This window comes from Pichia membranifaciens (genome assembly GCF_001661235.1).
Source record: "Pichia membranifaciens NRRL Y-2026 unplaced genomic scaffold PICMEscaffold_1, whole genome shotgun sequence".
In the NCBI taxonomy this organism is placed as follows: Eukaryota; Fungi; Ascomycota; class Pichiomycetes; order Pichiales; family Pichiaceae; genus Pichia; species Pichia membranifaciens.
The window spans coordinates 2,611,441-2,632,182 of record NW_017566982.1 but is presented as its reverse complement, the minus strand read 5'-3'; the positions used below and the strand labels follow the sequence as shown (position 1 = coordinate 2,632,182).

The following is a 20,742-nucleotide window of genomic DNA, read 5'->3' as shown; positions in this document are numbered from 1 at the left end:
GTTTAGTTACCCGGCGTTACAGCGCTCTTTTCCAAGAAAAAAAAACAGGAGCGAGTAGTCCTCATTCTCTGTACATGAAAGCCTTTCGTCACTCCCTCAAAGAAGAAACAAAAGTGGTTTGAAAAGGTCGATCTGAAGTGAGAAGGCCCATGTCAGATCCAAGCACAAAATGATTTACCTTAAGACTTTACTGAAAGTGATTGACAACTCCGGTGCAGAACTAGTGGAGTGCATCAAAGTTCTCAGGAAAAACCCAATGAACTGCGCACACGTTGGAGACAAAATTGTCGTTGTTGTGCAGGAGGCAAAGCCATTGTCATCACAGATTACAGGAGCAGCTGCTTCGAACCGTGTGAAAAGAGGAGATATTTGTCGTGCCGTTGTTGTAAGAACCAAGTACCCAATCCAAAGAAACGACGGGACCGTCATAAGATTTGATGACAATGCCTGCGTCCTAATCAACCAGAAGGACGAGCCTATCGGTACCAGAGTCAGTAGTGTGGTTGCAAGAGAGCTAAGAAAGAAGAACTTTGGTAAGGTTATTTCTCTTGCCCCAAGGGTTGTCTAAGCCCGTGGGAGAGAAACCTTTTTCTCAAGCCTAGGCGTGAAACCGCTTTCTTGTTTTTTCAGCCCAGACAACTGCACCTTTACCGAAGGCTTTCATCCACCGCATGAACAGGTGCATTTTCATATCTATGCCGGTTCTGGGAAATTTATATGTGTTATAATGTGGACTGTTAGAATCCTGTACATAATAAAGAAGCCTACCTACACAGCGTAATTTTTTTGTCGATAGTCGCTTTTTTTTTGCGTAGCCTTTCGTGAGGTGAAAAATGGAGAAAAACTACATAGATGCTATACTCTTTTCATGATGCACCGCATAGTTGGCCATAAGAGCCAGACTGTTGCACGCTATTCTGCACACTCTACACATAACCCTGCTCGTCAAGATGCCGTACCAGAAGATTCCAAAAGCCTTGCGCCCGCTATACTTGAAGGGACTGCCAGAGTCACGCACCCTCAAGCAAGCAAACCATCTGGACTTGATTGCCAATTACAAAAACTCCGCCTACAAACTTGCAGACGTCGAGAAGTTGCAGCTTGTTTTCAAGAGACACAATGCCTACGGACACATGGGCATGCGCCAGTTCTGGAAGTACAACCTCAAGACCATAAGTTTCCACAATCCCGAATTGCCAATCGAGGTCCAAAGAGTTGAGTGCGAGACGAAAGACGAACAGCTGAAGTGTCCGTGTCTCATCAAAGCGCACCTCAAAGGCGGTAAGGTGGAGACCATCCAGGCGAAAGATAAGCACAGCGACGACATCATGAAAGAGTTGATCAAGGCCACCAACGCACAGAAGATTGCTCACGAGGAAATACCCCTTGTTTTGCCAAAGGTGCAGGACAGAGCCTGAACTTTTGTAATGCTGCTTTGTAGCTTCTTTCTCCTTATGAGCCGATGTATAGAACACCCCTGTATATACCAACTTGTTGAACACTTTTAGCATACCCATAACGACCCATCTCAGGTCACGTGAACAAAATCCTCCCCTTTTTTTTCGAACCACTCTGGGCATCTTCCTCGTACAGCTCGCGTTTCTCGTATAGACAGCGGGTTATTGTTCATTCTCTCATGATTCGAGCAAAACGTTTCACTTTTTCTCCTTCTGTATAGGTGGTTTCTTCTCCGCCAGCAACATTTAAAACAGGCAAGACCAGCTCATCTTTTCTCCCCTCTTCTTTTCTACTAAAGCCCCCCAAACAGCGTTCTTTAAGTATCGTTTCTTTTTCGTGTGTGGTTGTGTTTCGTTCTTCTTTTCTTTTCCCCGACAGAAGCCAGGATACAAGCTAGGGAAAAATGTCCGTCATCAAAACTCTTGTGCAAGACGCACACCATCTTCTGAGCATCGCATACGGCGTGTTCAGCGAGTTGTCGACGATCCAGCAGATCTTTTCAATTATCGCCATTCCATTCATTTACTCCCTCACATGGCAATTCCTCTACTCGTTGCGCAAAGATCGCGTGCCGATGGTCTTCTACTACCTTCCGTGGGTCGGGTCGGCTGTGACGTACGGTATGCAGCCTTACGAGTTCTTTGAAAGCTGCCGTGAAAAGCACGGCGACTGCTTCTCCTTCCTGTTGTTGGGCAAAGTGATGACGGTGTATTTGGGGCCAAAGGGCCACGAGTTCGTGCTCAACGCCAAGTTGAGTGACGTTTCTGCAGAGGAAGCGTACACCCACTTGACTACGCCTGTCTTCGGTAAGGGTGTTATCTACGACTGTCCTAACTGGAAGTTGATGGAACAAAAGAAGTTCGCCAAGGTTGCTCTCACAAAGGAAAGTTTCGTGCGTTACGTTCCATTAATCAAGGAGGAGATGATGAGCTACTTCAATGCTGCCTTCAAGGGCTCCTCTGGTACCGCCGATGTCTTGAAAGCACAATCTGAAATGACCCTATTCACTGCCTCCCGTTCTCTATTTGGCGATGAGTTGCGTAGCAAGTTGGACACGTCTTATGCTGAAATGTACTCCGATTTAGACAAGGGTTTCACTCCGTTGAACTTTGTTTTCAGTTACTTGCCGCTACCAAACTACTTCAAAAGGGATGCCGCTCACAACAAGATTGCGCACACTTATTTAGACCTCATCACCCAAAGACGTGATTCTGGTAAGATTGAAAATAGAGATTTGGTCGACGCATTGTTGAAGAACTCTGTCTACAGAGATGGCAGCCGTATGACTGATCGTGAAATCGCTAACTTGATGATTGGCGTTTTGATGGGTGGCCAACACACATCGTCGGCTACATCTTCGTGGTTTTTGTTACATCTTGGTGAAAAGCCAGAGCTTCAAGAACAGTTGTACCAAGAAATAAAAAGCGTACTAGGAGACAGATCTGAATTAACTTACGATGATTTGCAAAAACTGGATTTAGTCAACAGTACCATCAAGGAAACCTTGAGACTACACATGCCATTACATTCCATTTTCAGAAAAGTCACCCGTAATCTGCCAGTGCCAAACACATCCTATGTCGTACCAAAGGGCCACTACGTGATGATTTCTCCAGGTTACACCATGATCAACGAAAGATACTTTCCCAATGCAGGCGAGTTCCAGCCTCACCGATGGGACGACATCAAATCGATTGATGGCGGCATATCTTTGCCAGCAACTTCTAATGGTGGCTCAGATGAACAAGTCGATTATGGTTTCGGTAAGATTTCAAAGGGTGTTGCTTCTCCATACTTACCTTTTGGTGGTGGTAGACACAGATGTATTGGTGAACCTTTTGCATACACTCAGTTGGGAACTTTATTGGTCACATATATTTTGAACTTCAAATGGACCAGTAAATGTCCTCCTGTCGACTATACTTCGATGGTTACTTTACCTATCCAACCAGCTCTCATCAATTGGGAAAGAAGAGAAAAGAACTAGTGTCTTTTCAATGTCAAAAAATAGATTATTCACTAATCTAGAATTTTCTAACTGATTATCACTGTATATTTGTTTAATTATTTTTTACCTCTTTGTTTCTTCATTTTTGTTCTACAATTTTGTTCCATGGTTTATTGCCATGATTACTTTCTTTATTATTCTCTCTTGAATTTCTTTTAGTCCTTTTTTGCTAAAGATTCTAACCAACATCTGCTAACACGGAAAAAATGCTTTGCGGCTACACCGGCGTTAAAAGAGATTTTCATTGAAGATTTGAAGTTGTACATTATTGAATTAGTTTATATAGCTATTCAGTAGACCTGTCGTTTACCACACTTAAAACTCTTTCCGCTCTAAGGTCTCTACGCTTTTCAGAATCTGTGGCAAGAACTTTTTTGATTTCTTTGGTCCACTTATCCACAATTCCAGATGCAACTTGACAACATTCTAATATGTGCATGGCGTCTACATTTAGGCCACCACTTTTGCTGATCTGGCATAATTCTTTGTTGGAATTTAACGTCACGGTCATGCTTCCTTGAGAAAGTAATTCTTCCTCGGCAGTTGCATCAACGATGATAATTTCATTGGAACCCCTTGGTCCGTCATCATCGTTATCTACCTCCATTCTATTGTTATCTTCGTCATCACTTTCTTCTTTCACATAATTCTTACCACGTGAGTGTAGCCCACCACTATTTTCACCTTTTATATTTCTCTCCACGCTTTCAGTTGAAAAGAACTGAAACGTGATGCAGATAGGTATGTGTAAAACGCTCAAAGGGACCATCTCTCGTTGCTTTTCATCATACATAACTAACTCAGAACCTTCTCCGCTACCAACAACTTCAACATCTGGTTTTCTGAAATGTAGAAGAGCAGCAATAACAGCGACACTAGCTGCATCGACTAAGTTACCGTCGTAGTTCAAAAACCTAATATCTGCTCTGACTGCCCAGCACTTTTGTCCAGCAATGATACATAATGATTCTAAATCTAGGGAATTAGACCGACGAACTGCCTTCTCAATCAACCTACTGAGCAAGACTTCGGTTGCTGTCTGATCTGCTGCTATTCCCATGACTGCACCACCACCCATTGTTACGGCACTGTCAGAGTTTGTATTGTTGTTTGAAGAAGCCAACACCGAAGAACTTGTACTATCCTTGCCTTCTGAATTTTCTACATTATTAGCAGAAACTGAAATCGCTGGTGCAGGAACAATTGCCGGAGCAGCAGTTGAAAAATCGGAATTTCCTCCACTAGTAAAAGCCGGTGAACACATTGGTGTTATTTCTGTACCGATTGCAAATGTACCTTCGAATGGTCTATCTTCATATGGAGATGTTATCTGAGCTGAAACTTTACAGGAAACATAAGTTTTACCTAATTTGACCTCAACATGACCATACTCTGAGCTAGAAGCTATAGAGATGTCTAGCGGACGAGGTTCTGTGAGTGGTCTGAGAGACGGACGAAGAGGCGGATTTCCGGACAGAAGCGAGTGTAGGGAAAGGATATTAGGGATCGGAAGAGTGTTGTCTGTATTCGGCATTTTGGGATGGTTAATCCTTTTTGTATTGGGGAGTGTATTTATGAGCCAGAAAAGAGGTACCGAGAAAGGGAAGAGAGATTAGATTTCCTAGGGAAAAAATTTCATGATGTGTAAAATAGCTTCTTTCCCAATATGGAACTTGAATGTTGCTTACGTACACGCCGAAAACGTTCAAGTAGGTTGTTTGTCTGTAAGTTATCCTTACACCGATATTTAAATCTTAGAATAAAAACATTATTAGCAAAAGGTTACAACACTTTATAAAAGGATATCTACAGTATGGCTATACTAAAATGAAGTATTTTCTCAACTGAACCAGGAAAATGTTCATAGCTACAGATTGTAACAAGAATTTCACACTCTGGGAAAGATGTAAATTTAGATCTTCTTCTTGAAAAACATGTCAAGAGCTCCTTTCCCAACTGCCACCGAAGATGATTTTACCGTTTTGACTTGCTTTTTGACAGTCTTGACTTTCTTATTTTGGGCGGAAAGAACAGCGGCGGTTCCTTCATGTAACTGTTGCAAACTTTCATTTATCATATCCTCTGCATTTTCTCTTTCTCTAACCTTTTGGATATAGCAGTCAAGTTTGGAGAAATCATAATCGACAGACTCTTTGATGTACCATGTATCAACGAAATTCGACAAAAGAAGAACTGACTGCTTTCTGCACATCGAGAGTTTAATTTCCTCGGGAAGTTCTCCGGGATACATTGTTTCCCACCGCAGCTTAATACTTCTATACTGATCCTTCAGGATTAACCTTTCAGTTAAACCTTCAACTTTAGTAAGCAAAAATTGCTTTATTTTTTCTATGGACGGCTTGTAAAACACACTCAGCTCTTCATCGTCCGAGTCCATACTTGGGATAGACGTAGAGTCGCAAATGATTTCCAAATACTTTTTCAAATCGAAGTTAAAAGAGTGCACAAGTTTACCCAAAAATTCATCCCTCTCGCAAATTTCATCCATCATGTCTTCGTACGTTAGCAACCTTTGATCGTTGTCATTCCCTTCCCTATTTTGATGCTTTTTTTGTATTATTGGCTTGAAGTATTCCAATAGAAAATAGAGTGGTGAAAAAGGGGTCATAGCATATATATCTGGCTCAGATCCCAATATAGTAGCAGGAATCAAGCTGGAGCCTCCAGATGCAGTTGTGTCCCCTTTCGTTATGAACAGGCATCGATAAGGTTTTCCATCTGGTGTGTAAGATTGGTTTTTCACGTTCGGATTTTTCCAATTTATACGATCCAAAACTGACAGTGAAGTCGAGTTGTCTACCTCACTCTGTGTTATAAGGAAGTCTGTCATTTTTCCCGTAATTGGATGCGTATTTGGCACGGTTATCAGTTTCGTGTCAGAACTCGAGTCCGAAACGCTTTCAGGCACCAAAATAACCCTGTAGTCATTTTTTTTTCGTTCCTCTAGCTCAGCTATTGAAATAGTCATGCTGCTATCTTGGATTGTCCTCTAGAATGACTTATGCTTTTCTTTCTCTATTCTTCAATCTTTTAAACATGTAAAGATATGGTACACGAAACTTGGGTCTCTCAACTTCCCGTGGTACCGCTCATTTTTGCACCCGTACACCTTTTGACGGTTATGGCAGTAGAAGACCGAAAGAGAGGGATCAAAGAGTACTATCATGAATTATTGGGGAGAGGGTTGACAAATAAAGGTAAATATACAGTTGGTAGCAAACCTGGTGTAGATAGTATCAAGCCGTTGGAAGTATTAGATCATATACGCGATCTGCAAGAGTTTTGACTATGCAGAACGGTGCAATGGGTCATGAGCAGGGCATGAGCTCGTCTGCGAATTATACATTGCCCGGTATAATGCAATACTTACAATCGCAGTTTACACAAGTGGAAAGAAATAGGCTTCAGGGAGAGTTAGAACGCAGCTCGTTGAAATTGAAGATCATTGAACTAGAAAACGAGCGCAACTCCTTGTTGCGTAAAAATGCTAAACTCCAATTGACAGTAGAACAATTGACTGAAGAGATAGATCAGTTGAAAGGTAGTGCAGTTGAAGATGGAACAAATAGCAGTAAGACCACCAAAGTTGCCAGTACAGAAAAGTCGGCCTCTAATTCTGAGGTAGAGCAAATTTTGGGCGGAATTCATTCTCTGGATGTTTCAAAGTTGATACACGCTAGAAAGTTCCTAAAATCAGCAACTAATGAAATTCTATACTTGTTGAAAACTCCAACGGTTGAGCTTGAAAATACTTCAAGTGTAGGAAGTATTACTGGCATTTCATCGCTCACTGGAGGGGATAACGATAATGATATGTTTTTCAACTACAGCACACTAAATAATGTGGCACAAAATCCAACAACAAATGGAAGCTTTCATTTTAACAATAACAAAAGCACAAACATCAATGCGAATGAGCATTTTGAAAAACCTAACGTGGAAAAAGAATTGAATGAAATTCTTGCCGCTCCTTTCAAGTCTACAGGAAACTCTAACTCTGAAGAGAGCGATGCAGAAACAATCATTGAAGAGTCGAACGAAGAGAAGAACAGTGAAAACCAAAAAGATGCCAGAAATGTCAAAAAAGACATAGAGGACACCAAAAATGAAGATGGTGACAATCAACATGAAAATGATGATGACCAGGCGGAAGATGATGAGTTTGATGATGAATTCGATGATGAATTTGATGATGACGACGAAGATGACGAAGACGGTGACGATAATGAAGATGGCTACGATGCAAGCGACGACACTAACGGTGAAACTGAGCATATGAGTAATTCCGGGAGTAGAAAATATCCGAGCAAACGTAATATAGCACCAGGATCTCAACATGGAAAAAATCAGAAAGAAAAACTACTTAACTTATTGAAGAAAAGTCCAAAGAAAGTGAACAGCTCTACCAACCGAACATTATCGGTCAAGCTACACCCCCACTTGTCTGAAATGGAACTAAAGAGTGGAAGACTGTTTATGTACTATGACAAGGCTAATATTGTCAAAATCTATGATGACTTATTGGGTAAAGGTAACTTGATCAAGGAAATACAGCTGGAGGACGCTAACAAAATTGTCGATATTATAACTAATGAAAACTTTATTGTGATAGCGACAACTGACTCTTTGATTGCCTATACCATTGATTCGGAAATTGACCTCAAAATCACTAAAGCCCAGGTTGGTGCAAAAAGCATAGATTTGGACAAAGACAAACTTCTTTTGGTTTCCAATTCCCAAATAGAATTGTTGAAAATTGATTTAGTAACTGAAACATTTAAAGAGCTCTCATTAACTGAATATCAATATGAAGGTACTTTGAAAAAAGCAAAATTTGTCAAGAACAATTCGTCTTTTGATGTTGCTGTACTTTCTTCGAATACATTATATCTTTACAATACTGATAGCACACAGGCAAAGTCGAAGCCATTTAAATCGATACCCTTAAATCAATATCATGAGTGGCTAGTCACTTCAAGAAATATGATTCTTCGGTTTAACAATGGACTTTATCTATTTGATTTCAGTGAATGCTCCGAGTTCAAGCAAGTTACTCTGCCACCGCTTCCAGATTTGCAAAGCTTATCTGAATCAATTTCTGAAGTTATAAGTCCATGTGTTGATGATGACACAATGTTTTACGTCACTAGGTGTACTAACACCCCATCAAACAATTCTCTGGGACTATTTGAGTTACGTCTTTTCAAAGTCATTGAAACAGGGGACATCCTGGATATCAAGAGTTTGACTGATTTGTCCGGTTTAGAACGTTACTGTGTCGGTAAAATAGGTGATGGGTTTTCCATCTGTGTTGCGAGGGGTAAGGAGATTCAGCTCTATGATATTTCAAAGTAAGCAAGAGGTAGCTAAGTTGTATAAAAGATGTACACCAAAATACCTGGTTCCTGTTTCGTAACGCGTTAATTTGATTCACATATTCAAGATGTATGCCTGTATACCAATTGCTCAACAGCTATCAAGATGCTAGTATAATGTCTCTAATTTTTTCGGACATGATTTTAGCTGAAGGGGCTCATCGAATAGATCCCTTTTTTTTATCTCGGTGATTTATTCTCAAAAGTGTTTCTATCTGTGTGGAAATCTCTGGGACTTTGGTTGAACAAGATGGCAATGTTAATTTGGGAGAATGCATTCAGGCGCTTACTTATTCTGCTGATTTTGTTGTTGTTTGCTCTGTTATTACTTTACACAGACTATATCCAAGAAGTAAACTTTTATCAAAATAAGTTACAATTGGGTGAGTTTAAGGTGAATTTTGACACTTACAAGCTTTTGCAAGAGTCCAGCTTATTAAGTCAACACCAGCTGAAAACTATTAATGCTAAGTTAGAAAGTGAAGCACACGAAAACAAAGGCAGTCAAAATGATAGAAATGATGCAACGACTATAATAAAGAGCAAGAGCAAAAATAACGGAGACACTCACAAAGTTGACAAGCAAACAAGTTTAGAAACCAATATTCCTGTGAGCCTAGCTGATGATCTGCAATATTTCTCATTGAATCCACCTTTTCCCGAGATAGATTTGACCAGTATAGGTCCAATATTTTTGGAAAATGGACTAGCCCATCTGTATTGTGAATACAGTTTTGATACTATCCGCTGCACAATAGGAGGTAGAATCCCTGCAGAAAAAATATATTTTCCAACTGCTTATTTCACTAATCCTAATTTTGAAAGTATTGTGGTTTTTTTTGGCTGGAAAGAACTACTTAAGTTCTTCACATTTTATAGGCTCAGCAATAAGAAAGAGCCAAAAGATGATGGGAACGTTGAGCATATAGGATGGATAGACGAACAGATTTTGAAACCTAATATTATGAATATTGAGTTGTTGACCAACTATGTAATGCTATTTGGCTCAAACGGTACGAACATGAATTTATTCAACGATCCAACTGATGTTTCCCCAGAAGTCGAAACAGAAACAGATCTAAGTATCAGCAAAAAGTTCAAGTATTATACCTTCATCCATACCCAAGTATGTGTTTTATACATCCTAATTTATTTGAAGCTTGTGAACTTCATCCTCTTTTCCTTTTCCCTTTTATTTCACTTTAGTGTGCATATTCCGATTTACATTTTCAACTTTTTCAAGTATGGAAAACATAACGATCAATTATCAGCTGAAAGTTATCTAACGAGTGACGCCAGCATGAATGGATTCGAGGAATGGATAAGCAATAACGAGAAGGTGGAAGCATTCTTGTTAAATGGTGGTTTTTCTCCAACTGCCATGCCAAATTGTAGGTCAAATCCTCAATCTTTTCCTTGCTCTGGCGATTCTGAGTTAAGATTACGGAAGGTCTCAGCCGGAAGCCAAGCCACGTACAGCCATAATGACGGATATTCGACTGGTATTGAGGAATCTTTCAGTACAAGAGTACAAGATGTTAGGAGACTTTATGAGTGTGTTGCGGAAGAACCGAGAAGTTTAGCCTACTCGCCTCTTGTGCAATCTAGTGCTTTATCACATTTACCGATCAAGGAATTTGCAGGTGATATTGAGAACCAAATTCCAAGTGTAAGCTCCAACAAATTCAGAGAAAGTGAGAACACATTAATCAGTGGAAATACATCGCTCCCAGAAGTCACACTGAACACATCGTCGCTTAACGACTTGGTTGACAAGTACTACTTGTTTTACTTGTTGATATGTTTGTACTTCTTGATGCATTTGGTGGTTTACGAGATTGTCAATTTTATATCATACAATCTGATTTCGGGCATTTTCGAAGTGATCAGAACTAGCGATCCCAACAACTTGAATGTCAAAGCTAAATCTCTTTTTCAGATCCCCAAAATACTTATAGATCCAGCCACTCATAGAAGCAGTATAATGATTGGTAGCACCAGCAAAAGCGTATTAACGCATGGGAATCAAATTTTTGATTCACTACTCAACATTTTCGGCTGTGTCGTTAATGTGATTCTTGCTCTATTATTCCACAGCATTTACACATTCTGTATTTATACCTACACCATCTCTATCTACTGATATTGCTAATGGTATACATGTAGCAATAATTTAAAGTATCATGTAAGATAAGATAAAGACGGCTTTTTCCTATCTTTTTCCTATCTCGAAAACGTTCGACGCGTCGATTCTCCAAGTACTATGCTTCTTGAGATTTTTTTCTCATTTGTTGCGTACTTCTTCAGCTTCGAAAATTATAGTACATTTTTCACCTGGAGCAAATCAACATATCAAGCGATCTTACACATTTGAGAAAAGTTTGCCCAAACAAGAGAACGCCAAGGCTTATACCCGCCCTTGAGGATTAGAGTCTAGTAGTCACGATGTTTGGAAGAATATCACATGCTTTGGGCTTGAAGTCTCTTGCTTCAGCAGGTCGTTCTTCATTACCTCAAGGTGTTCTATCGTCAAAACGTGGTTTTCATTTTTCGTCGAAGTTAAATACCTATGAAGAAGAAAAAGTAATTATTGATGAACTTTCGGGACAAATCAGCGATACCGATGTTGCCAGACTTAATAATATGAGGAATATTGGTATTTCAGCACATATTGATTCTGGTAAAACCACCTTCACTGAAAGAGTTTTGTTCTACACCGGTAGAATCAAGGCCATTCATGATGTTAGAGGTAGAGACGGTGTCGGCGCCAAGATGGACCATATGGATTTGGAAAGAGAAAAAGGTATTACTATTCAGTCTGCTGCTACTTATTGCTCATGGGAAAGAAGTCCTGAAAAATCCTATCACTTCAACTTGATTGATACCCCAGGTCACATTGATTTCACTATTGAAGTCGAAAGAGCCTTGAGAGTTTTAGATGGTGCTGTTTTGGTGGTTTGTGCTGTTTCTGGTGTTCAGTCACAAACAGTAACTGTTGACCGTCAAATGAAGAGATATAATGTCCCAAGAATCACATTTATCAACAAGATGGATAGAATGGGTGCCAATCCATGGAAGGCTATTGACCAAATTAGAGCTAAGTTGAAGATCCCTGCTGCTGCTGTACAAGTTCCAATCGGTTCCGAAAAGGATTTGATTGGTGCCGTCGATATCATTCATAACAAGTCTATTTATTATGAAGGTGCTCAAGGTGAAAAGTTAAGAATTACTGAGGAAATCCCAGAAGAACTGAAAGATCTCGTGGCTGAGAAACGGTCTGAACTGATTGAAACTTTAGCTGATGTTGATGATGAGATCGCTGAATGTTTCATCGATGAAGTTGAGCCAACTATTGATCAAATCAAGGGAGCAATTAGAAGATCAACTATCGCCAGAAAGTTCACGCCTGTGTTTATGGGTTCTGCATTGGCAAATAAGGGTATTCAACCTGTTCTTGACGGTGTCTGTGACTATTTACCAGATCCAAGTGAAATCTTGAACACTGCTTTGGATCTTGCTAATGAAGAAAAATCCGTCAACTTAGTTGCAGCATCAAACTCTCCAGCTGTTGCACTTGCATTCAAATTGGAAGAAGGTAAGTACGGGCAATTAACTTACTTGCGTGTCTACCAAGGTAAGCTCAGAAAAGGATCCATGATCACTCATGTCAAAACTGGTAAGAAAGTCAAGTTGGCTAGATTAGTGCGTATGCACTCTGAAGAAATGGAAGATGTTGATGAAATCCATGCTGGTGAAATTTGTGCAACCTTCGGCATTGACTGTGCTTCTGGTGATACTTTCACTGATGGATCTGTCGACTATTCCATGAGTTCTATGTTCGTGCCAGATGCCGTTGTCTCATTGTCAATCTTGCCAAAGACCAAGGATGCTGCTAATTTCTCCAAAGCTGTTAATAGGTTCCAAAAGGAGGATCCAACTTTCCGTGTCCATTTTGATAAAGATTCTAAGGAGACTATTATTTCAGGTATGGGTGAGTTACATTTGGAGATTTATGTTGAAAGAATGAAGAGAGAATACAATGTTGAATGCACCGTTGGTAGACCAAGAGTTGCATATAGAGAATCCATTTTATCAGCTTCTGCATTCGATTACACACACAAGAAACAATCAGGTGGTGCTGGTCAGTTTGCTAAGGTTATGGGTAAGATGGAGGCTACCTCATTGGCTGATCCAGAAGATATCGGCGCCACCTTAGGTGACGATGTTAAGTTCCGTAATCACTTCCAAACCAAGGTTGTTGGTGGTAAGATTTCTGAGAAATTTTTACTCGCATGTCAAAAAGGTTTTGAGGACTGTTGTGAGAAGGGACCACTAACAGGTTCAAGAGTTCTAGGTGTTCACATGATTGTCGATGATGGTGCAACACACGTTGTCGATTCTTCTGAAATGGCATTTAGAACTGCGACTCAGTTTGCATTCAAGCAAGCATTTATGCAATCCCAGCCAGTTGTTTTGGAACCAATTATGAACGTTGTGATTACTGCGCCAAATGAGTTCCAAGGTGCAGTGATTGGTTTGGTTAACAAATTGGGTGGTTTGATCAATGACACTGAAAACCAAGCTGATGATTTCAATTTGATTTCTGATTGTTCATTAAACCAGTTATTTGGATTTGCATCCAAGTTGAGAGCAGTTACTCAAGGTAAGGGTGAATTCACAATGGAATTCAAAGAATATCAACCTGCTCCTCCACAATTACAAAAGCAATTAATCGAAGACCACCAGAAGAAAAACAAGGATTAAATTCAGAGGTTTTTTATTTTTTTGAGAAATTTTTTGTACATAACAATAGATCGAGTTTAAAGCCCGAAAAATAACAAACAATATATAAATCGATAAATTTATGTAACATATTTCACTGTTTATAGTTCACATTTGTGATAGTAACTTTTTTTACACAAAAAAAAGGAAAAAGAAGGACAGCGCAGTCCGTTTTGAATTGAAAAAGATTTCTAGACTTCGAATAGTTTCAGTTTTTACGATTAGAAAGATGACGCAGCAAATAATGATAACGAGTAGTATTAGTTAATGTTTTGATTTTTTTTTTGGTGTTTTTTTTTTCTTTTTTGTTGTCGTTTTTGTTGTTCGGCCTTGACTGAGCTAATCACTCCAGCTTGGAGATGTCTACTCTACCGCTTTCAATCCATGCAGGATCCACTAACTTTTGTCTTGCAGAATGCATCAATTTGTAAGACGACTTTATGGTACCCTCGGAAACCCCTGTCTTCTCACTGATTTTTGAAAGGGTGATTTTCTGATCAAATACCAGAGTAGTAAAATAGATGACTGTTGCGGCAATGGTTGTTGGAGATCTACCTTCAAGTACACCGACGTCTTTCAGACTCTTGGCAATCGACTGGGCTGCACTGGCGACTTGAGGAGATAATCCAAGATGGGAGCAGAATCTGCCCACCAAATCCTCTGGATTTGTGTGTCTTGTATTTATACTATCATTTTGGTAAGTGATCAAACCACCCTGTTCTTCATTCTTCCGCTGAATGATCGAGTTAATTGCCTTAAAAACTCTGCCAATCTCCTTACGCGGAACGTTCGTTAGAGCCCATATTTCCTTAAAAGAACGAGGGACGCTTGCCTTTCTACAACCTAGGAAGATTGCACCTGCCATAATACTCTCCTGTGATTTCCCCTTCAATGATGGGTCATCATAGACTAATTTATAGACTTCCTTTGAACCATCTTGAACGACTCTAGGAAGCTGATAACCATCACACATCTGAGTAATTTTGGCGAATGCAGCCTGTAGGATATGGGACTTTTTATCGGCGAAAGATCTACTTTGGGTCCTGTTAAGATCTCTGGCTGCTCGACTGGCATCGATACCTGCAGAGATCACAGTGTTTAATTGGTCACCATCCAATATAGAATTTGTGGCCTCACCCACACGGGAAGGGTCGTCACCCTTTTGGTCGTCGTTATTGAAGGTTCTCCATTCGGATCTGTTATCAATAATTCTCTGGCAAAGAACCAACCCACAGAGTCCACAAACAATGTCTCCTTCACTGTGTCTTTCGATCAAGTCAGGAGGGAAGACTTTACATTCCGGACATGATAGAGTGACGTTCAAGTTAACACCTCTTGGAAATCTTCTCTCTGCGGTGGTCATGTTTGTCGACGAGGTGTACGGGGTACCTGAGTCTGGCGGAAAGGCTGACTTGTACGGGCCAATAGGAAGAAGAAGTGTCTTGCAAAGGTGATACTTGGGTGGCAAATTCAGGTCACATTTATAAAATTGTTCTGAGAAAAAGTTGAGTGAGAAGGCAGAGAAGGCAATAGAAAGAAAAATGCTATAGCGCCAAAATCGACGCGTCGATTCTTATCGGGCAGCGCAGTGATTGATAAGGGAGGCACCACTCGAGTGTCTTACATATGGGTTAGTATATAGGTTATATGTTTGATTAGCTAGAAGGGCAAGATCGGTTCAACGCAGAGGATGGGCTTGGTTCCCGGCTGTGGCTGTTTAACAACCGCACGTGCTATAGTTGTCGCCATCGACCTGGATGTTCACGGCATCGGTGTAGTCGTCTGTGAACTCCATGCTTTCCTCCTGCTGCAAGGCGCTTCTGGCCACGACGTCAAACGCCTGATCGACATTCACCGCCTCCTTGGCGGAGGTCTCAAAGTACGGCAAGTTACCCAAGCTGGCGCACAGCGACTGTGCCTTCTTCGAGCTCACCAAGCGCTTGCTCTCCTCGACGTCGATCTTGTTCCCGATCACAACAAAGGGGAAGTTGTCCGGGTCCTTGATGTTGGCCTGTATCAAAAACTCGTCACGCCAGCTCTGGAGATTTTCAAAAGACTTCGGGTTGGTCACGTCGTACACCAATACACAGCAGTCGGACCCCCGGTAGAACGCCACCCCGAGACTCTGGAACCTCTCCTGGCCAGCCGTGTCCCATATCTGCATCGTCACGTTCTTGTCGTCGATCGACATGTCCTTCGGCAAGAAGTCGGCCCCAATGGTCGCCTTGTACTGTTGCGAGAACTTCCCGTTTATGAATTGTTGCATGAGCGAGGTCTTTCCGACCCCGGTGTCGCCTAGAATGATCACCTTGAGTAACGTCTTCCTGTGTCCCCCCGACATGTTTGTACCTGTGTGTTCTCTCCGGCGCTCTGGAACTTTGTGCAGCACAGACAGGCTCGTGCTGGATGCTCACCGCCTCTTATCATCGCCCCATCTGGCTTTCTCTCTGGCACTGGTCACCATCAATTGGGGCGGCTACGTTTATTTGCAAACAAGGAGCGGATTCTGCAAAGGGAAAGCGGGCCGCGCTCACGGGGCCGGGGGGCCGATCGTCTGCAACATGTTTTTGGCAAGTACGTTGGTGATGAAGTATAGAATAGGGTTAGGTAGAAGGGAAAGAAGGCTACAGATCAGTTGAGGATGTCCTGGATGCTCGAATGGCACTTACTGCTCTTGATCTCAATGAGCAGTCGGGAAGCGGCATGGATCTCCGGGCTGTGGTGGTCGGGGGCGGAGCCCTTTTGCTCGGGCGAGACGGAAACGGAGCCGGAGCTAGAGCCAGAGCCAGAGGACGTGGCAGTCGCAGGAGTGGCGCCTGAGTAAGGAGTGCGGTCCGGAGAAGGCAGCGTGTTGTTTCTGCTGCGCTCGGTGCTGAGACGTGTCTCGGTGGCCAGGACGGGTCTATGTGGGAGGGAACCGTGTATGGCGCTGTGCGCAGCGGGGTTGAAGTTGCTACCGCCACTGTTAGCCAGGGAGTAGCTCGAAGACATGGAGGAAAAGTGGTTTCTAGGAGTTGTAGAGCCGCCTGGGAATAAGGGCCTGCTAGGGCTGACGAGCGGGGGTGGCAGGACTTGTTTCAGTGGAGAGGTGGTAGCGTTGTTGCTGCCGATTCTATATGCAGGGGTGGATGAAGAGGTTGCTGGCGAGTGGGTGTTCGAGAGAGGGGATGTGTTGGGGACATATGACGACGAGGATGGCGAGGGCAGCATGTCGGCGAGGCCGGTGTTGCTGCGGCTACCAGCGCTGTTCAGTATTCCCAGATCTGGGTGTTTGTCGATAATGGCTGGAAGCGGGAGTTTGAAAGAGTTGGACTCCTGCTGCAGCTTCAGGATACTGTTCCGGTACTCAGAGTTCTGCTGGATCCGTTCCTCAAGAATTGTCGACGGGGTGTGGATGTTAGGATGCGACTGAGAGCGCATGGACGGATTGGTTCTCTGGGCTCTTTCGTTCGTGGTGGGCGGTTGTTTGGAGGGTTTTGCGGCGGCGGGAGGCTCTGCGGAGGGAGAAAGAACCTTGATGATTTCTTTTGTGATGGGGTCAAGCCAGTCGTTGGGGACGCCGCCGTCGTTTTCCCAAACCTTGAGAAAGATGTTTTCGAAGCTGAATTCGGACTCGATGTCCCTGTACGACTGGAGGTCGAGGTCGAAGTCGACGAAGTTCAAGTTGTCGTTCTTCTGGATCCAGGACTTGAACATGTCTCTTGTGTCCTTGGGGATCAACATTTGCAGCTTCATCAGCTTGATGATCAAGTGCAAATACTTGATGTACTCCACGGTCGACTGCAAAATCGTCAACTTGTGCATCATGGTGGAGTTGTCGAAGTTGCCATCATTCAAGCCCGTGAGGATGTTGAGTCTGCACGCCGGCACCAGAAACTTTAACGCCTCGAACTCCCTGTTCATCTTAATTCTGCGTCTTTTCTCGATGATCGAGTGCTGCGTTTTCAGCTCCTTTTTCTTTCTCTCGATCTCCTCCTTGTTGTATGCGGACGATCTTCTTCTCTTTTTCGCTTGTCTGATCGGCGGGTTCGGGTTGAGCTTGTTGTTCCCCGCCGTGCTGTTGTTTGCCGAACTCATGTCGGTGTCGTCGGGCAGCGGCATGTCGGTGTATCGGGTCATCGGGGAGATGGAAGGCGAGTGGCTCAAAAAGTAGTTTCTGTACTCCTCGTTAGAGACGAAGGAGGAGGTCAAGAAGTTGGAGTTCTTGGCAACCGGCTTGGTGATTTCGCCGCCGGTGCCGCCCTGGATCTTGCTGCTGTTTGGGGACTCGAACGACGAGAACGGGGTCGAGACCAGCGTTGACGCCTGGGAGTCGACGGGCGTGGAAGAAGGTGACGGACCGCTGGCGCCTGCTCCGGCGCCGGGCTTCGAGGAGGGAGTTGGCGGGCTGTCCGAGAGGGAGTTCGATCTCTGCATGTGCACGAACCTGGGCTTGAAGATCGGCGGAGGCGGCAAGAACGCCGAAAACGTCTTCCCGTCCTGCTCGGTGGCGCCGGCGGTCGTGGTGGCGGAGGTGTTGTTGTTCATGTGGACACTGGCAACGGCAGCTGGTTCTTGCTTGTTCATGCTTTTCGTCTGGACCCGGGAGAAATACGACGCCTGGGCTTCTGTGCGTGCTGCGAGATGAGCCGTGTGGGTGAGACAAAGACGTACAGCAGCAGAGCAATGCAGAGAGCACAGCAGCAGAGCAAGACAGAGAGCAAGACAGAGAGCAAGACAGAGAGCATGCAAGACCGGACTCTACAGATCGTGTGGCAGGGCGAACAGGCCCTGCGACTCCATTCCCACCCGGGCGTTTCTCATCGCACGTTTCGGCAGACGCCCAATCTGAGCACACGTCTCGAACGTGTCCATGTGTGCCTTTCCGCTGCGTCTTCAACACCTCGTGGCCAACCCCATCTCACGACCGAACGCCCAAACAGGCAACTGCCCCGGGTCCGGGCGGGGCGCTCGCCGCTACTGCAACTACACAATGGTCTGCTGCTGCCGGCACACAAAAGACACTTAGCCCGTGCCCAAACTTAGTCCCCCATGTGTCCCTTCCTGGGGACAATCCGACATGTATGTTACCGGCTCCTCGGAGGAGGCACATGGTCAATAGATAAGGGGGTGCCACGTGCGGCCAGCACCATTTGGGGCAGGCGGCGCGATAAGGGAGGCGGTGCGGGGCGTGGCGGAGCAAGGCGTGGCGGAGCAAGGCGTGGCGGTGCCGTGGCGGTGCCGTGGCGGTGCTTTGTGGCGGTGCAGAGATGTATGTCACGTGACCTTTTTTTTTTTTGAAATTTTTTTTTGCATTTTTTCCTTTTATCGCCTTTTTTATGACTCAATCCGCCCTATCGAGGAGTTTAAGACGCTCGCAGAACATGAGGGCCCTAATAAAACAGTCCTTGTTCCTTTTCTGTCCTGCACAGATGCCCGTTGCGTGCTCTTTCCTGGGCCAGACTATCCCGGAGAGAGAAACAATCCTTTGCTAGCCCGCAGCAACAACCGCACAACATACACTTGCTTACACACAGCGCAGCTGCCGAACACACACACCCCCCACACCCCTACACTCTTACACCCCCGACACCGACACACACCCACCTACACAGCAAAAAATAGGAAAGACACGGAAGCAGCAATGTACTCGGTCGAAGCACACACAAACACAAACGCCATCTCCATACCGGCGTCAAGCACGTCAGGGATGACGCATCTGAACACACAGAGCGAGCACCGGCAGATCGACGCCTGCAACAGTCTGTTGAGGACGTTGCTAATCCTGGACATCGTGATACTAGACAAGCTCCACAGGCGGTCCAACCTCTCGCTCTTGTTGATCCATCTACGATGCGCGTTGGACCGGTTCATCGACACGCAGGCCGACGGCGGCGACACCGCCGAGATCGTGCGACAGTTCAACAGCTCGATGTCGTTGGTGTTTGAGAACGCCCGCTTTTTCAACCTCACCGAACTCCACGAAATCTACAACGCTCTGCTCAAGGAGCTCCACGGCGACGTGGATCCGCAGACGGCAGGCGAGACCGGGCCGAGTCAGGCGCAGCCCCGGAAAGTCTCTCTCTCGGTAGACTTCGACTCATTCGCCAACAGGATTCTCTGCTGCTCGGAATCCTTGGCAGACTACAAGCACTTTGATGCCAAGTTTGACGAGGCTGCCATCATGGACCACGAGCTGGAGAAACTCAAATCCCACTACATCGCCACCTCCTTCAAGTACAAATGCAGACACCAGTCGCCGGCTCCAACAGCTTCCAGTGTGTGCAACGAAAACTTGCAGCTGGTGCAATCGCCTGATTTCATGGAGTTCCATCTGAAAAGATGGAAGGCTTTAAACTTGTTAGACAGGCGTATTTTCAAAAGTTCCTGAATGGCTGTTTGTTTTCCTGCTCTTTTATTTTCTAAACATCTCTATAAAATTCGTGTACCTGCATCTAATCTACTATCCTGTTTGCGCATAAATTTTTTCGTTTTTATGATTATTTTCAAACCTTCTAAATTACAATCGAATATATAGTAACATCTTATACAACAAAATTACTAAACTTCTAACGCCTCGTTAAAATCCACTTCTCCCACCCTTCTTTAAGTCTAATCTTATAATCGTCGCTATCGGCGACTTTTCTTTTCTCAATCGTATCAATATGTTCTATGACGTAATCTACAACACCTGGTATTCCTTGACTTAACGTTTTCACCCTGCTAAACCCTTTGATCAAAGAAATCGGGATGAACCCCTCCTCATCCATTTGCCTTCTCAAATACATGTCCTTACATAAATTTTCAACAGAGAAGTAGTATCGTATCTGGTGTATCAATTGATTAAGTCTCTCATCTTCCATTATATGACGTATTGGTGAGTACATGTTCGGAGAAGGCACATTGCTTTTGTTCGACCCATATTGCTGATTATATACTTGGAGTTGTGGGGAAATCGGAATAGGTACACCATTAGGTACGACCATCGGCATAGGGACTCGCATCTCATGAGCATTGGTTTCGTTCATCTGTTGACCATAGTAAACTCTTGATGGTAACGGCATTTGCTGCATTCCTAAATGATCTACCATTGGAGGATAAAATCCATTGCGCATGTAA

The 20,742-nt window shown here is 43.6% G+C and overlaps 13 protein-coding genes across 13 annotated transcripts; 7 read left to right on the top strand and 6 right to left on the bottom strand.

Moving 5' to 3' along the window:
* Positions 1-169: 169 nt before the first annotated feature.
* PICMEDRAFT_71101 (hypothetical protein) lies at positions 170-568 on the top strand (the record flags this gene model as incomplete). Its single annotated transcript, XM_019163827.1, has 1 exon — positions 170-568. The coding sequence occupies one exon, from the start codon at positions 170-172 to the stop codon at positions 566-568; it is 399 nt and encodes a 132-aa protein (XP_019020670.1).
* Positions 569-950: 382 nt separating this feature from the next.
* On the top strand, positions 951-1,418 carry PICMEDRAFT_71100 (hypothetical protein; the record flags this gene model as incomplete). The annotated part of the gene is made up of 1 exon (XM_019163826.1): positions 951-1,418. One exon carries the CDS (start codon positions 951-953, stop codon positions 1,416-1,418), a length of 468 nt encoding a protein of 155 aa, XP_019020669.1.
* A 443-nt stretch (positions 1,419-1,861) lies between these two features.
* PICMEDRAFT_71099 (hypothetical protein) lies at positions 1,862-3,445 on the top strand (the record flags this gene model as incomplete). Its single annotated transcript, XM_019163825.1, has 1 exon — positions 1,862-3,445. One exon carries the CDS (start codon positions 1,862-1,864, stop codon positions 3,443-3,445), a length of 1,584 nt encoding a protein of 527 aa, XP_019020668.1.
* A 211-nt stretch (positions 3,446-3,656) lies between these two features.
* Positions 3,657-5,041, bottom strand: PICMEDRAFT_14989 (hypothetical protein). Its single transcript, XM_019160625.1, has one exon. It carries the CDS (start codon positions 4,998-5,000, stop codon positions 3,753-3,755), a length of 1,248 nt encoding a protein of 415 aa, XP_019020667.1. The 5' UTR covers positions 5,001-5,041; the 3' UTR covers positions 3,657-3,752.
* Positions 5,042-5,239: 198 nt separating this feature from the next.
* PICMEDRAFT_14988 (hypothetical protein) lies at positions 5,240-6,480 on the bottom strand. Its single transcript, XM_019160624.1, has one exon. The coding sequence runs from the start codon at positions 6,453-6,455 to the stop codon at positions 5,379-5,381; it is 1,077 nt and encodes a 358-aa protein (XP_019020666.1). The 5' UTR covers positions 6,456-6,480; the 3' UTR covers positions 5,240-5,378.
* An 89-nt stretch (positions 6,481-6,569) lies between these two features.
* PICMEDRAFT_104580 (hypothetical protein) lies at positions 6,570-8,977 on the top strand. Its single transcript, XM_019159672.1, has one exon. It carries the CDS (start codon positions 6,776-6,778, stop codon positions 8,840-8,842), a length of 2,067 nt encoding a protein of 688 aa, XP_019020665.1. The 5' UTR covers positions 6,570-6,775; the 3' UTR covers positions 8,843-8,977.
* A 135-nt stretch (positions 8,978-9,112) lies between these two features.
* On the top strand, positions 9,113-11,005 carry PICMEDRAFT_10016 (hypothetical protein; the record flags this gene model as incomplete). Its single annotated transcript, XM_019159616.1, has 1 exon — positions 9,113-11,005. The coding sequence occupies one exon, from the start codon at positions 9,113-9,115 to the stop codon at positions 11,003-11,005; it is 1,893 nt and encodes a 630-aa protein (XP_019020664.1).
* Positions 11,006-11,191: 186 nt separating this feature from the next.
* On the top strand, positions 11,192-13,831 carry PICMEDRAFT_14986 (hypothetical protein). Its single transcript, XM_019160623.1, has one exon. The coding sequence runs from the start codon at positions 11,308-11,310 to the stop codon at positions 13,624-13,626; it is 2,319 nt and encodes a 772-aa protein (XP_019020663.1). The 5' UTR covers positions 11,192-11,307; the 3' UTR covers positions 13,627-13,831.
* On the bottom strand, positions 13,632-15,056 carry PICMEDRAFT_14984 (hypothetical protein). The gene has a single exon (XM_019160622.1). The coding sequence runs from the start codon at positions 15,005-15,007 to the stop codon at positions 13,988-13,990; it is 1,020 nt and encodes a 339-aa protein (XP_019020662.1). The 5' UTR covers positions 15,008-15,056; the 3' UTR covers positions 13,632-13,987.
* On the bottom strand, positions 15,056-16,057 carry PICMEDRAFT_14982 (hypothetical protein). The gene has a single exon (XM_019160621.1). It carries the CDS (start codon positions 15,983-15,985, stop codon positions 15,362-15,364), a length of 624 nt encoding a protein of 207 aa, XP_019020661.1. The 5' UTR covers positions 15,986-16,057; the 3' UTR covers positions 15,056-15,361.
* A 156-nt stretch (positions 16,058-16,213) lies between these two features.
* Positions 16,214-18,643, bottom strand: PICMEDRAFT_14980 (hypothetical protein). Its single transcript, XM_019160620.1, has one exon. The coding sequence runs from the start codon at positions 18,208-18,210 to the stop codon at positions 16,276-16,278; it is 1,935 nt and encodes a 644-aa protein (XP_019020660.1). The 5' UTR covers positions 18,211-18,643; the 3' UTR covers positions 16,214-16,275.
* A 417-nt stretch (positions 18,644-19,060) lies between these two features.
* On the top strand, positions 19,061-20,179 carry PICMEDRAFT_14979 (hypothetical protein). Its single transcript, XM_019160619.1, has one exon. The coding sequence runs from the start codon at positions 19,268-19,270 to the stop codon at positions 20,012-20,014; it is 747 nt and encodes a 248-aa protein (XP_019020659.1). The 5' UTR covers positions 19,061-19,267; the 3' UTR covers positions 20,015-20,179.
* A 13-nt stretch (positions 20,180-20,192) lies between these two features.
* PICMEDRAFT_29181 (hypothetical protein) lies at positions 20,193-20,486 on the bottom strand (the record flags this gene model as incomplete). Its single annotated transcript, XM_019162577.1, has 1 exon — positions 20,193-20,486. One exon carries the CDS (start codon positions 20,484-20,486, stop codon positions 20,193-20,195), a length of 294 nt encoding a protein of 97 aa, XP_019020658.1.
* Between the last annotated feature and the right edge of the window lie 256 nt (positions 20,487-20,742).